This window comes from Mustelus asterias, chromosome 2 (assembly GCF_964213995.1).
Source record: "Mustelus asterias chromosome 2, sMusAst1.hap1.1, whole genome shotgun sequence".
NCBI classification, from domain to species: Eukaryota; Metazoa; Chordata; class Chondrichthyes; order Carcharhiniformes; family Triakidae; genus Mustelus; species Mustelus asterias.
This window is the reverse complement of record NC_135802.1, coordinates 41336797-41351774: the sequence shown is the minus strand read 5'-3', so window position 1 is coordinate 41351774 and position 14978 is coordinate 41336797. Positions and strand designations below refer to the sequence as shown.

Below are 14978 nucleotides of genomic sequence, written 5' to 3'. Positions count from 1 at the left end.
AGAGAACCTCATTTTAATGTCATGTTGGTGAGATTTGCAACAGCTTTCTAAAAGCTATATTCAGTTGAGGGATCCCCCGGGCGGCAAAGGTAAGTGTAGCACCTGGGGGGAGAGGAACAAGCCCTGACAGTGCCCCATGGCACAGATTGACACTGCCAGTGGCAGTGCCGGGTGTAGTGCAAGGGGCTGGCCCTCATTGAAGCCCCCTTGTGGCAGGGGGTTCCAGTTATGTGTAGTGGGGGGTGGGGGAGCGATCAGTGGGGCGGAAACCTGCAGGCACGGGGGGAGCAGGCAATAACTCCACGGTGATCTGGGGGTGAGCCCCTAAAGATTGTGCGGAGGGGAGCACGTTTTTCCTCCGCGGGGGCTGTTTCATTGTAAAAATGACACCCTGATCTCTGTGGAGCATATTTTGCTGAAACTATTAGGCCCCATGCCACGAGAGTGACAGCAGAAAACCTCGCTCACTCATTTTCTTCAGAGGTTCGAGATCCGGAGAGAAAACTGGTCTGTGCAGCTGGAAAGCTACATGCCGGTTTTCACTCTGTTCCTGACACTTGAAAAAATATGGCAGGATTCTGCCCCTCAACTATATTTTCAAGATCATTGAAAACTTTCTGTGGCGTCAGAACTTGCTCAGTGAGAAAGAAAAAAGCTTCCACAATGTCATTTTCTTAAACATGCTGCATGCGCATTATTGCTGCTTTCATCACTTCAAGTTTTAATTTTACTGACTAATATAAATATTCCCAATTGTCCCATCAAAATGCAGAAACCAGCAAATTACTCACTAAAATCGCTAAACAATTCTACAGAAAATTTTATGTAGTCAGGTTCAATGACGCTTAACCATTTTATTGAAGAAACTTTTACACGTGCTCCAGTTACTTTCACTGTTGCACTGTTGGATTCTATGTTGTTGAGAGTAATTTGAAGCCAAATCACAAGTCATTCAAACACCCCAGGAACATGTTTTCAGTCCAACTGGTAGATTGACCACTTGATGAAAGCAGACTGTGCCATCTTGTTGGGAAGGGGTGCCATGAGAGGCTGTCTCTCTTCTGTATCATTGAACCTGATTATAACCTGTACCTCCCCATGGGGGTGGCAGTGGTGTAGTGCTATCGTCGCTGCACTAATAATCCAGAGACCCAGGGTAATGCTCCAGGATCAAATCCCACCATGGCAGATAGTGAAATTTGATTTCAATAAAAATCTGGAATTGAAAGTCTAATGATGACCATGAAGCCATAGTCAATTGTAGTTAAAAACTGGTTTATTAATGTCCTTTAGGGAAGGAAATCTGCTGCCCTTCCCTGATCTGGCCTACATGTGACTCCAGAGACACTCTCAACTGTCCTCCATGGGCAACTAGGGATGGGCAATAAATGCTGGCCAGCCAGGGTTGCCCATGTCCCATAAACTAAATTTAAAAATTCTATATAATGAGTGGATTTTGCATGAGTAAATACCTTTCTTATGACCTAGGAACATATGCACATACAAATTAGGAGTAGTAGGCCGCTTGAGCCTGCTCTGTCATTTTCATAGAATTCTCACAGTGCAGAAGGAGGCCATTTGGTCCATCGAGTCAAAACCAACTCTCCAACAGAGCATTTTACGCAGGCCCACCTCTCCATCTATCCCCATGACCCCACATATTTACCCCATTAATTCCCCTAACCTACACACCTTGAGACATCAAGGGGCACTTTAGCGTGGCCAATCCACTTAAGCTGCACATCTTTGGACTGTGGGGGAAACCCATGCAGACATGGGGAGAACATGCAAACAGACAGTTACCCAAGGCTGGAATCAAATCCAGGTCCCTGGCGCTGTGAGGCAGTAGTGCTAACCACTGTGCCTCCATGCCGCCCCATTCAATAAAATCATGCTTATCTGATTTTAACCTCAACTTTACAATCCTGCCTACCCCCAATAACCTTTCACCTCCTTGCTTATCAAGAATCGATCTACTTCTGCCCTGAAAGATATTTAAGGACCTTGCCTCAAATGTTATCTTTAGCGTATCTCCTACGAAGCATATTTCCTATTGGCCAGTCAGACTTATCTAGGACCCAAATCACTTACTCATCACATCCGGTTGATGAGACAATGGCAGGGCTCTTTTGGGTTGAGGAGATGACAAAAGTGGCAGTGCAACAAGTGGTTAGTTAATTTTTAGAAGGAATTTTTTTTAGTTTTATTCTAGCTGCCTGTAATTCAGTTCAGAGGAATCTTCATAATTGCAATCTGTACCCTAAAGGTACTGGCACTGCTATTGCCAATTATAAATAACACTGAGTGTTTTTTTTAGACTGATCCATCTGAAATCAGGTCAAGGAGAGTGAGAAGACTATTTACATTGGCTTCATTTTATAAGAAGGCAGCAGGTGCCAACGGCAGCACTAGGAGCAGGTGCCACCTCTGATCAAGCATCCAGCAGCCAGCTGTTTGCAATCCCACGGCAACTGCCCAGTAGTCGCAGGGAAGGCACTTGGCCTATCGAAGCAGGGGCAAGTGGGGGGAGGGGGGAGGGGGGGGGGGGGGATGTTGCAGGCACAGTTGTGGAATCAGTTGTAGGGGATGTTTTTTGGGTAGGAGGATGGTGTGGCTTCAATGACTGGGTGAATTAAGCTTATGGCAAGTCGGCTCTCTTATATAGTCCTTTGTGTTGTGTCCAGCCCACCTGGACAACAGCCTAATGGACGTCTGGAATCTCAGCCAAGCCTCATTATGTATTCATGACCAAGAGCCCACACATTCATAAGATACACAAACACCTGAGCTGCAGAGAAAACATTGCTTGATTGACAGATTTGACTCTCTGATTTCTGCTGTCAATTGCACAATGTTTATTTACACAGGTTTAAGAGGTTTGAAGTGCTGCATTGTCAGCTCGTGAAATTCTAACAGGGCTGATGAATGAATTTGCCCTGTAGCAAAAAATGAGGTTTTTTTTAGAAATTGGGAAGTTATCAATGAATGCCTGTCCTTTAAAAACTTTTTTTTTGCTGTATTGTACTAAGACTAAAACATGCTCAAATGCAGGCAGTCATTATTGAACTAATTTTATTTCAACCTCCCCAATAGAAAGGATAATATAACAAAATGCTCAGATCTTGAATATAAAACACTCCCTCCCCACCTGAAGAAAAATAACTTCTACATTAAAATGTGAAATGGTACATGGATGAAATGTCTCAGACTAATCAACATCAGTAATATCTGAAATTTGACAGGCTAGATGACATACTTGTTTTAATAGAAGTGTCAACACCCCTAAAATGTATATAAGACCAAAATTACCAGAGTAATCTGCCTGTAAAATACATCCCCTTAACACCGCTTTTAAGAAATACGTTTATTTGAAAAAAATTAACATAAAGATGATTTCATGTCCTTCTTCCTTCCTAAATGCTGTCAATTAACCTATCTAGCTTCTTTCTTTTTGTGCCTGGGCATCTCTTTCCTTTTCCATTAGTTTGATTCTGCTCTCTCAAAAACCTGAACTTTTCCCAGTTGGGGGATTCTGCAATACCGGCAAATGTCTAGGCCAGAACTTTCTGGCTGTTCATGCTGGCAGGAAGGGCCTGTTCTGCCAATGCCACACCCCCACCGCAGGTTTCCAGGCGGCGAGTGCTGCATTCAACAGGAAACCCCGTTTACAATGGCGGGACCGGTTTGTCCTACCGCTGGCCAATGGCATGCTGCCTTCGCCACCACAAAACATGCAGCGGGTTCCACGGAAAATCCCACCCCCAGGTTTTTGGCGGCTTTCAGTTGCTTTCTGACTTTCGTTCAGGATCGTAGGAGAAATTTGAAGCACAAGTCTTCTCATGCTCTCTCTTTGTCAGATTTCCTCTTCAAGCAAATGATCTATATGACACTGACAAAGTTTCTCTCCTATCTTCATTAAGTACGTAAGGGTCTCTTTACAAAAGCTCCAATCCATACTTCACCTTATCACCACAGCGTTTTTCTTCTTTGACCTTCTGCGCAGCACTGAACTCCCTAAGTTTCAATAAATTTCAAGCCTTGTGTATCATGACTCATCTTCACTTTGTCTTGCTCTTCTCTTACTGACATTAGGCTTAAGCAAACAAATGTCCTCTGAGCATGTTTAAACCCTAGAGTCATAGAGGTTTACAACATGGAAACAGGCTCTTCGGCCCAACTTGTCCATGCCGCCCTTTTTTTTTAAACCCCTAAACTAATCCCAATTGCCCACATTTGGCCCATATCCCTCTATACCCATCGTACCCATGTAACTATCCAAATGCTTTTTAAAAGATAAAATTGTACCCGCCTCTACTACTACCTCTGGCAGCTTGTTCCAGACACTCACCACCCTCTGTGTGAAAAAATTGCCCATCTGGACACTTTTGTATCTCTCCCCTCTCACCTTAAACCTATGCCCTCTAGTTTTAGACTCCCCTACCTTTGGGAAAAGATATTGACTATCTACCTTGTCTATGCCCCTCATTATTTTATAGACCTCTGTAAGGTCACCCATCAGCCTCCTACGCTCCAGAGGAAAAAGTTCCAGTCTATTCAGCCTCTCCTTATAACTCAATCCATCAAGTCCTGATAGCATCATAGTAAATCTTTTCTGCACTCTTTCTAGTTTAATAATATCCTTTCTATAATAGGGTGACCAGAATTGCACACAGTATTCCAAGTGTGGCCTTACCAATGTCTTGTACAACTTCAACAAGACGTCCCAACTCCTGTATTCAATGTTCTGACCGATGAAACCAAGCATGCCGAATGCCTTCTTCGCCACTCTGTCCACCTGTGACTCCACTTTCAAGGAGCTATGAACATGTACCCCGAACTCATAAGGTGATTAAAACGGTAACAGTAAGGTCGCCATAGTCCCAGATAACCTAAGGCTGCTTTCCCCCTTGAGGGGGAGAGCTGATTGGTGGCGATTTAACCTGTAGATCACCACACCTCAGGTGAGGGGCAAGGTTGAGAAGGCAGAGCCTTCATTAGTATCCTGTTATAGACTGTGGGTTAATCTTTAAGCAAACAGAAAATTATCTAGCCTCGGGAAACATGGGAATTACTACCTAGCTTATCACCTAGTAAATATGTCTGTAAAGACTTCTTGGCAATCATACAAACATACAAATTAGGAGCAAGAGTAGGCCACTCGGCCCCTTTAGCCTGATAATTCAATCTGGTCACGGCTTGTCTGATCGTGACCTCAACCCCACATTGCTGCCTGCCCCCAACAACCTTTCACCCCCTTGTTAATCAAGAATCTATGATGCACTGCCATAAAAATATTCAAGACTCTGCTTCCCCACTGCCTTTTAAGGAAGAGAATCCAGAGATTCACAGATATCTCCTCATAAAATCTTAAATCTGCACACTTCTTTATACAGCATTACTTTGGGCTGGCTGATTTGGTGTATTAGAGTGTTTTTGAGTCCATTCTTCAGGACTATTTCAAACTCTTCTGATTTATGACCTGTTGGACTTTAGTGTTGTGAGACTTCTTACTATATTCTGACTTAAACTGTGGACCATTATCTGACACCAACACATCTGGAAACCCATAAATTGTGAACAAACTTCACAAAACCTCAACTGTTTTGGCGTTTGTGGCATTGGGCATAGACTCAGCATTCATCCACTTGCTATAAAAGGAGTCTACAGCTGGACTCCAAAAGTATCTGCATGCTTCAGGCAGTAGACCCTTCTTAGTAAGACATGAGAGTTCCAGGACCCCAATTGTGAGCTGAGGTTGGAACTAGTTGGAGAATGTGTCACATATGTTCCAGCCAGTTCCATGGATGGTAGAATGAAAAAGCTCACCAAAGGTAAGTTCGAATCTATTTTTGAGAGGCCTGGTGGAGCAGAAATGACCTAATCCCCATAAAAAACAACCTGGGCTGCTGGCAAATCCTCAGCTCCCCCAACCCCACCCCAACGATGATCAGAACCAACCCACCCACCATATACGAATCTTGCTGTCAGATGGAGTGGTCCAATATTATCCAGCCTTGATTCGGTGAGCAGCCTTGGGATTCCTGTTTGATGAATTACAGCTCGCTGGCCCAATGTAAATGTGGCAGTGGCCTCAAAAGCAAAGGCATGGACAATCGACTGTCACACTCCAGAGAACAGCTGAGAGTAGGTATTGAGATAGAACCTGACATTGTTGCTTTATGTTGCTATTCCGTTCAACATCCGTTATTCTTATTTTTCATATCGATATCAGTTTGTAGCTAAAAATGAAGAAAATTGACAGTTACATTTGGCATAACATGAGCTGTCAGTTTCCAGAGCATAGAATGAGACTGAGTATAAGGCAGAAAATCCCGAGGAGTGGACATATAAAATTAGCTGGTGTAAAGAAAAGAACGATCCAAGCACTAGTATAACTCATATTGTTATCCAAAAAATAAGTGGTGAAAAAATGATGCCAACAATACACAGGACAAGACATAGTCTTGATAACTCCAGGAAATGTGAACCTTTTTATCAAGGCAGCATTAGCCATTTGGGACAGGCGATTACAAAGAGCAAAATAGTGGAAACAGGGTTGCACCAAATCTGAGTCATACTGCTGCTGACATTTTCTGTAAATGCGGTAAATGAATTATCCTGACAGTTTGTCAGCAAGAATTGTTAGTCTCTAACAGATTTATAATGGAAACTGATGAGTATGTCATATTCTTTTTCAGGTGGAGCCATATCGAATATGTACGCCTTGCTAATTGCACGCTACAAGCTGTTTCCTGAAGTTAAAGAGAAAGGAATGGCTGCTATTCCCAAACTGATTGCCTTCACGTCGGAACACGTACGGCTTTTACTGTTTCATATTCTCGTTGTCTTAATAGATATCTATAATATATACCACATTGGGGGCCCTTATACCATCCCATCCATATCACAATCCATAATCCAAAAACTATCCATTTGTTACTGTTTTCTATTAAGCAATTGCTGATAACTATTGAGGGAATAGATTGATGCCTGCATGAACAGTTCCCTCAGCAAACTGTCACCTGGATTATACAGTACAGCTAGCTATCTTCCCGCTGCAGCCTAAAACAATACTTTTCCAATGCCTATATTTAATTAAATCATTGAGATACAAAAGGGTCCAGAGGGGCAATTGTTTCACACAGAGGGTGGTGAGTGTCTGGAACAAGCTGCCAGAGGTAGTAGTGGAGGTGGGTACAATTTTGCCTTTTAAAAAGCATTTAGACAGCTACATGGGTACTGGGTATAAAGGGATAATGCGGGCAATTGGGACTAGCTTAGTGGTTAAAAAAAAGGACAGCATGGACAAGTTGGGCCAAAGGGCCTGTTTCCATGCTGTAAACCTCTATGACTCTATGTCATTAATTTAACTAATTTTATTATTTAGCCCTATCACAAGATAATAACCAATCGACATTAGAGTTAATACATTAGCTTCCTTTAATAGAAAGAAATTAATTTATTTAATAACCCAATCAGGGTCCCAATGAGCAATTAAGAATCAGACAGCAGTAAAATCACTAACCTTATGCCCTCTTCCACCAAAAAGCCCATTCATATATTCAGAGAAATAGATACACACAAAACAACACAAGATATTTCAACAGGAGCTTGGCTCATCAATGCCGGAATTAATTTTAAAATTACTCCTTTGCTGAGAGCGCCAGTGAGGAAGCTGTTCATGGGCTCACGAGGGGTGAATCTTTAGTGGAGGTTTGTAGTGGGTGAAACGTCTTTAGTTCGCACTGTGAGGCCATAATGCATCTGCTGGTTGGAGATAATGTACATGGGGTCCTTGAACTGCCATATCAGTTGTTCCAGCACCAACTGATACTAGTCAGAGAAGGAAAGGCATGAAGAAATTCAGGAAGAAAAGTGCTGGCAGCTGCATCATTCATTAAGCATGAAAATTCTTGGAGCTGATCAGGGACATGGTTAATGAGAATACAATCAATTCAGATTCACAGTTGAATTATGCTAAGTAACAGTGATGGCAAATTTTGACATCACTCTCGAGGGACATTACTGACTTATTCAGATACTTGTGAGCTGGCAATATGCAGACTTGTCCCAGCAGTGGTATGTGGATCAGTTACTCCCAAGTATTGATCGAACTGGTGTGTACAGTGTCACCGGCTGGGCCCCTGGTTTTCGTAATACCGAAAGTGCCTACAACTCTATGGATACATCTTGGGGACATAGGAACAGGGGTAGACCATTCAGCCCCTCAAGCCTGTTCTACCATTTAATGAGATCATGGCTAATCTGTGGGATAACTCAATATACCTGCCTTTGGCCCATACCTCTTAAAACATTTACTTAACGAAAAATTATCATTCTCAGATTTAAATTCGGGATTTTACGGTCTCGCTCGTCCTGAAACCGTAAAATCCCACCCCCGGTCAACAGACTTTTCCGTGGTTCGCCGCTCGCCCAGTTCCCGTGACGGGCGGGACAGTAAAATTCCAATGAAAGGGAGCAGCTGATCTGGTACCTCTCTGCCCCTCCCAACCCCACTCCCCCAATGTTGTGAGACTTAAGGGTGCCAAAATGTCTCATCTTTTTCAGTCTCCGGAGTTATGCCAAGTAATTTCTCAGTCAAGGAAGCAAGAAGTTGTGGTATGGCCATTTTTGCCCCAGACTCAGTCTCCAGCTCTCAGCAGTTGTGGTGGGCTGGTTCCACCCTGGCACAATAAAATTCAGACCTAAATATCTAAGTAATTAAAAGTCCTGGGGTAAATTTGAATTGGGTTCTCCAAATCATTTGCTTTAACCTTGTCTTTGAGGAAACACTGAAGAAATGAAGTACAAAGCCTCTGACATAATTTCTCCAGCATTTAGATGGATATTCTGAAAAGTGGACGATCAGATGAACTCCTTGGAAATTCAGCACCCAGACCATGCTTAATCAGACAAATATATATGGCAGCAAATCAGAAGCAGGCAATTTAAAGTTTTTTAATTAATGTCGTAAGTAGGCTTACATTAATCACTGCAATGAAGTTACTGTGAAAATCTCCTAGTCACCAAACTCACCTGTTCGGGTACACTGAGGGAGAATTTAGCATGGCCAATGCACCTAACCAGCACGTCTTTCAGACTGTGGGAGGAAACCGGAGCACCCGGAGGAAGCCCACACAGACACGGGGAGAATGTGCAGACTCCACACAGGCAGTGACTCAAGCCGGGAAGCGAACCGGGGTCCCTGGCACTGTGAGGCAGCAGTGCTGACCACTGTGCCACTGTGCCGCCTCCGATCAGTCCAAATTACTCAATTCTTATTTCTAAAATTCTAATCCAATAGCAGGGTCAGCTGCAAAACAGGACTAATTGCGGTGCTTAATTTAATGTTTTTTATTTATTTTTCCTAAACTTGCCATCGAAAAAGTTCATTGCCAATTTATTCCTGCCTATCTCGTATCTACATTTTTAAAAAACTTAACATGCAGAGGAAAATGTGGACCTCGGTCAAAGATTTTAATCTACTATTGCCATTCTCTTCAGTAATGTGAGCCTTACTGATCTTGAGATTTGTTGCATGTTTTTTTAACTATTGGTTCCTCCTATTTTTTGTGAGAAACAGTTGGTACAAAAGCCAACGTTCAGGTCCCACCTCAGGGCTTGTTGGCCATGAAAGGGGCGTTCACGATGTAGTTCATCAAGTTGTTGTTCAGTATGCAAAACACTCTGACACTCCACACCTTCTCCAAGGGGAGGGAAGAGTGCGAAGATATGCAAAACCACATCTTGGATAGTGGGGGCAATTCTCCCAAAAGAATTCTAAATGTCGAATTTGCGTTGATTTTTTCTGTGGGAGTTCAGAGAGGAATCTCTCGCACTCTGTGCACTGCTGACTGCACCAATGTAAATTACATTGGAAATCAGAGGGCAGGGCCTATTCCCGTCCGGGTGGCTGGCAGCATAACGCTGAGCGGGCCACTGCGCATACGTCGATCTGTCAGCGCTGAGATCGGCACATGAGCAGTGGCCCCTGTCTGCCAGCCTCCCGATCGCTGGCAGCGATCACTGGTGAGTTCCGCAACCCCTGCGACCCCCGCATTGCCGGCCCTCTGCCCCTCCCCAATGGCCAGATCACTGATCGCTGGCCCTCAAGGCATACCCGGGCCCAGCCCCGACCCCTCCCCGCCCCCAGCCCGCCTCGATCATTCCTCTCCCGCAGCCCTGATCTCCCGATTTCCCCACCACCCCCCCACTAGCAGTGCCGACACACACCCCCCCCCCCCCCCCACAATGCCGACACCTATCCCTTGCAGGTCCGACCCCCACCCCCGCAGGCTGCACCAGCTCCCTCCACCCTGATGGCCAACCCTGATCGCTTGCCTCCCTCCCTCTGCTCGCGATCCCAAAGTGCAGAGCAGCAGTGGGACCCCCCACCCACACCGATTGCCCCCAAAGGCCCTGCCCCATTAGGCCCTGCCTCTTGGCACTGCCCTATGCCTGATGGGCAGTGCCAAGGTGCCCCCTGAGCATTGGCACTTTGCCCCATGGGCAGTGCCAGAGGACCCAGGCAGGCACTGCCAAGGTGCCAATGCCCAGGGTGTGCCCCCCTCGCACCTGACCCTCTGGGGGGGCCCATTGCCTCCCCCCGCCCCTTCACTCCAGCAGGGTTGGGCTGTCAGCTTCCTGTTAGTGGGGAGCTACAGTAATCCCTACTGGAGTGAAGTACTCCCAGCAGAATTCGGGCCTGCTAATGATGTTTAAATTGTATTGAAATGACGTCTTGAATACCTAATACAGTTCCACACCTATTTCTGGCACGGAGCTGACGGCACTGGAAATCCAATGCTGGGAAACTCGCTTGAGGCCGTACACCCAGCGGGAATCATGCTTAAATTTCCTGGCCCACCAGGGTAAAAAATCAGCGCAGCGGGATGGGAGGATTGCCCCCAGTATTTTGGATACAATGCCCCCTGATGTTGAATAGTCTCAAGTTAAACCCAAAGAATGGTCACTTGGGAAAGTGCCAAAGGAGCTCAACAGTAGCAAATCAATAGAAAAGAACAGGAAGGATAAAAATAACCCTGAACAATTATACAATTATCCTTATCGGTGTCATGTGTATAACAAGAATCCTATTGATATTACTCTGTGTGTTGATGCTTACAGAGTCATTTTTCAATAAAGAAAGCAGCAGCAGCTCTGGGGATCGGGACAGATGGAGTGGTTCTGATCAAGTGTGATGTCAGGTAGGTTACATTATACATTGCCTGCAGAGTTTTCCACTCCTCAAACAGTGAGAGCCTGTTTTTGCTTTCAACCATATGAGAGGCCTCTGCTGTTCCACAATCTGCATGCGTATTTGCTCAAAGCTGTACAGTACATTCATCATGACATCTCTGCATAAACCAATCTACACAGCCATGCCGCAATCTCAACCTTTGATACCCTAAATCCGAAAACCCTAAAACCATTACTGTGTATTGCCCCGATAAGACCCTCACCTCCACGCCCTTAACTTCAAGGGAACAAGGCTTGGTCAAATTTGACAGACTACTGGATTAGTTATTTGTTGCCAGATCTGCCTGGGCCACATGAAACACTAAAAGGGCCCACTCTCATCTACTAGAACTGCTTATGGGCACTGCGGCCTCACGGCACCCAGGACCCAGGTTCAATTCCAGCCTCCGGTCACTGTCTGTGTGATGTTTGCATGTTCTGCCCGTGTCTGCGAGGGTTTCCTCTGGGTGCTCCAGTTTCCTCCCACTGTCCAAGGATGTGCGGGTTAGGTGGATTAGCCATGCTAAGTGGGACTTAATAGGATGGAGGGTTATAGGTAGGCCTAAAAGGTAGGGATATGTTCGGCACAATTTGTGGGGCCGAAGGGCCTGTTTTGTGCTGTAGTTTTTCTATGTTTCTATGTAAATTGCTCCTTAATGTTCAAAGATGTGTAGTTTAGATGGATTAGCTATGGTACATGCACGGGTAGGCCAAGGTAAGGTGCTCTTCAGAGAGTCGGTGCAGACCCGAGGGCCAAATGGCCTCTTTCTGCACTGAAGGGATTCTATGCTTGCTGTGCCTGGATCCTCCTGGAATGCAATTCTTAAACCTCTCTTCCTGTCCCATCCTTTCTTGCCTCCATGGACTTCAAGATTGAGGCCATCTGATCAGCTGCCTCTGCCATTCTTTCCCACCAGCCAACCTCCTATAGCGCTCTCCTTGCAGCTGTCCTGAACAGACACCATTTTCTTTCTATCCTATCTCCCCTCATGTCCTCTCTGAGCTCATCTTGTCCATGAGACACCGTTCCTGCTGGCTGTTCCCAATAAACTGCTGACTACCCAGCATTCCTTCCTGTCTCCCACGTTAGCTGGTGTTGGTCACAGGTTCTCTCTCTCCACAGTCCTCTACTTCAAAGTTACCTCTCTCCTTAAAAAAACACAGCCCTGACTTTCCTGCAATTGCAAACTACCACAGAATTTCCATGGCCCCATTCTTCTCCAAAGGCCCTTGAATGTGCCCCCCAAATTCACACCATCTTCCCTGGAACTCCATGTTTGAATGCTTCCATTCAGGTCTCTGTCCCTGTCACAGGTTGTTATCAAAGAGAATAAACTCAGTGTCCCATTTGCTTTCCCTGATGCATGTGAAAGATCCTATGGCAGTATTTCAGCAAAGGGCAGGGGAGGTCTTCCTGGTGTCCGAGTCAATATTTACCCCTCAACCAACATCATTAAAATAGTATCTGGCCATTGTTACACTTATGTTTGTGGGATTATGGTCACCCAAAGTGATCCCTCACTATCACTTCTGTCACCTGCCCTTCCTTATTTCCCAAGAGGTCAAGTTTTGCCCCCTTTCTAGTCGGGCCATCCACATACTGAATGAGAAATTCCTCCTGAACATACTCAACAAATTTCTCTCCTTCCAAGCCTCTAATACTATGGCTGTCCCAGTCAATGTTGGGAAAGTTAAAATCCCCTACTATTACCACCCTATTTTTCTTGGAGCCATCTGTAAGCTCCTAACATATTTGCTCCTCAATTTCCCACTGACTATTTGGGGGCCTATAGAACAATCCTGTCAAAGTGATCTCCCTCTTATTTCTCAGTTCTACCCATGTAGACTCAGTGGGCAACCCGTGGATAGATCCCTTCTCAGTACTGCCGTGATGTTCTCCCTAATAAAAACACAACTCCCTCTCCTCTCTTACCTCCTGTTCTATCTTTCCTATAGCATCTGTACCCTGGAACATTGAGCTGCCAGTCCTGTCCATCCCTTAACCATGTTTCAGTAATAGCTATAATATCCCAGTCCCATGTACTCATCCATGCCCTGAGTTCATCTGCCTTGCCTGATAGGCCTCTTGCATTGAAATAAATGCAGTTTAATCTGGACTTCCCTTGCTCACTGCCCTGCTTTTGCCTGATCTGTCTGGTACTAGGATTACTGACACTGCCTTTCTTACTTAATGTGCTCTCTTTAACTTCTGTGCTGTCCTCAACCTTCTCTTCTGTCTCCCTACTGCTTTGGGTCCCACCCCCTGCCAAACTAGTGGCTCTAGCAAATCTCCCCACCAAGATATTAAACCCCTTCAGTTCAGGTGTAACCCATCAAGGAACAAAGAACAAAGAAAATTACAGCACAGGAACAGGCCCTTCAGCCCTCCAAGCCTGCACCGACCATGCTGTCCGACTTAACTAAAACCCCCTACCCTTCCGGGGACCATATCCCTTTATTCCCATCCTATTCATGTATTTGTCAAGACATCCCTCAAAAGTCACTACCGTATCCGCTTCCACTACCTCCCCCAGCAACGAGTTCCAGGCACCCACCACCCTCTGTGTAAAAAATCTGCCTCGTACATCTCCTTTAAACCTTGCCCCTCGCACCTTTAAGCTGTGCCCCCCAGTAATTGACTCTTCCATCCTGGCAAAAAGCTTTTGACTATCCACTCTGTCCATGCCTCTCATAATCTTGTAGACTTCTATCAGGTCGCCCCTCAACCTCTGTCGTTCCAGTGAGAACAAACCAAGTTTCTCCAACCTCTCCTGAAAGCAAATGCCCTCTATATACCAGGCAACATCCTGGTAAATCTTTTCTGTACCCTCTCCAAAGCCTCCACATCCTTCTGGTCTTGTGGCGACCAGAATTGAACACTACACTCCAAGTCCTTCTTGGACAAGTCACCCCTGCCCCAGAAGAGATCCCAATGATCCACAAATCTAAATCCCTGCCCCCTGTACCAGCTCTCAAGACACGCATTCATCTGCCTAATCTTCCTACTCTCACGAGCACATGGCACCGGCAGTAGTCCAGAAATTATAACCCTCGTGATCCTGCACTTTAGCCTTCTGCCTAACCCTTTTCATACCTATGTCGTTGGTGCCAATGTGTACAATGATCTTTGGCTGCTCACCCTCCCCCTTAAGAATGTCCTGCAACCACTCAGGGACGTCCTTGACCCTGGCACCAGCGAGGCAACACACCATCCTGAAGTCTCGATCACGGCCACAGAAACACCTGAATGTGCCCCTAACTAGTGAGTCCCCTATTACTACTGCTCACTTGCTCTTTGCCCGACCCTGCTCTACAGCAGAACCAGTTGTGGTGCCATAGGCCTGGCTGCTGCTGGTATTTTTCCCTGAGAGGCTATCCCTCCAACAGTATCCAAAACGGTATACCTGTTTGAAAGGGGAATAGCCACAGGAGACTCCTGGCCTACCTGCCTGCCTCTCCTGGTAGTCACCCATCTGCCTGACTGAACCTGTGGTGTGACAACCTCCCTGTAACTAGTGCCTATCACACTTTCTGCCCCCTGTATGCTCAGCAGTGCGTCCACCTGCCGCTCCAACCAAACAATGCGGTCTGTGAGGAGCTGCAGCTGGACACACTTCCTGCAGACAAAGCTGCTTCAGTACAACCTATTATTTCTGTGAGCAGACCTCCTGGCCCCAATGATTTGGAGTGCATTTTAAGTGTCTAATGTCTAGTTCATTAATAGTATAACCCTTATGGCA

At 45.6% G+C, this 14978-nt stretch overlaps 1 protein-coding gene across 1 annotated transcript in view; it reads left to right on the top strand.

The window, feature by feature from the left end:
* gad2 (glutamate decarboxylase 2) overlaps positions 1–14978 on the top strand; it is an 82215-nt gene that overhangs the window by 31933 nt on the left and 35304 nt on the right. The window contains exons 4-5 of the mRNA XM_078227689.1: positions 6699–6814; positions 11128–11207. Of these exons, the coding sequence (XP_078083815.1) occupies positions 6699–6814; positions 11128–11207 (196 nt within the window). The remainder of the gene's footprint in view (positions 1–6698; positions 6815–11127; positions 11208–14978) is intronic.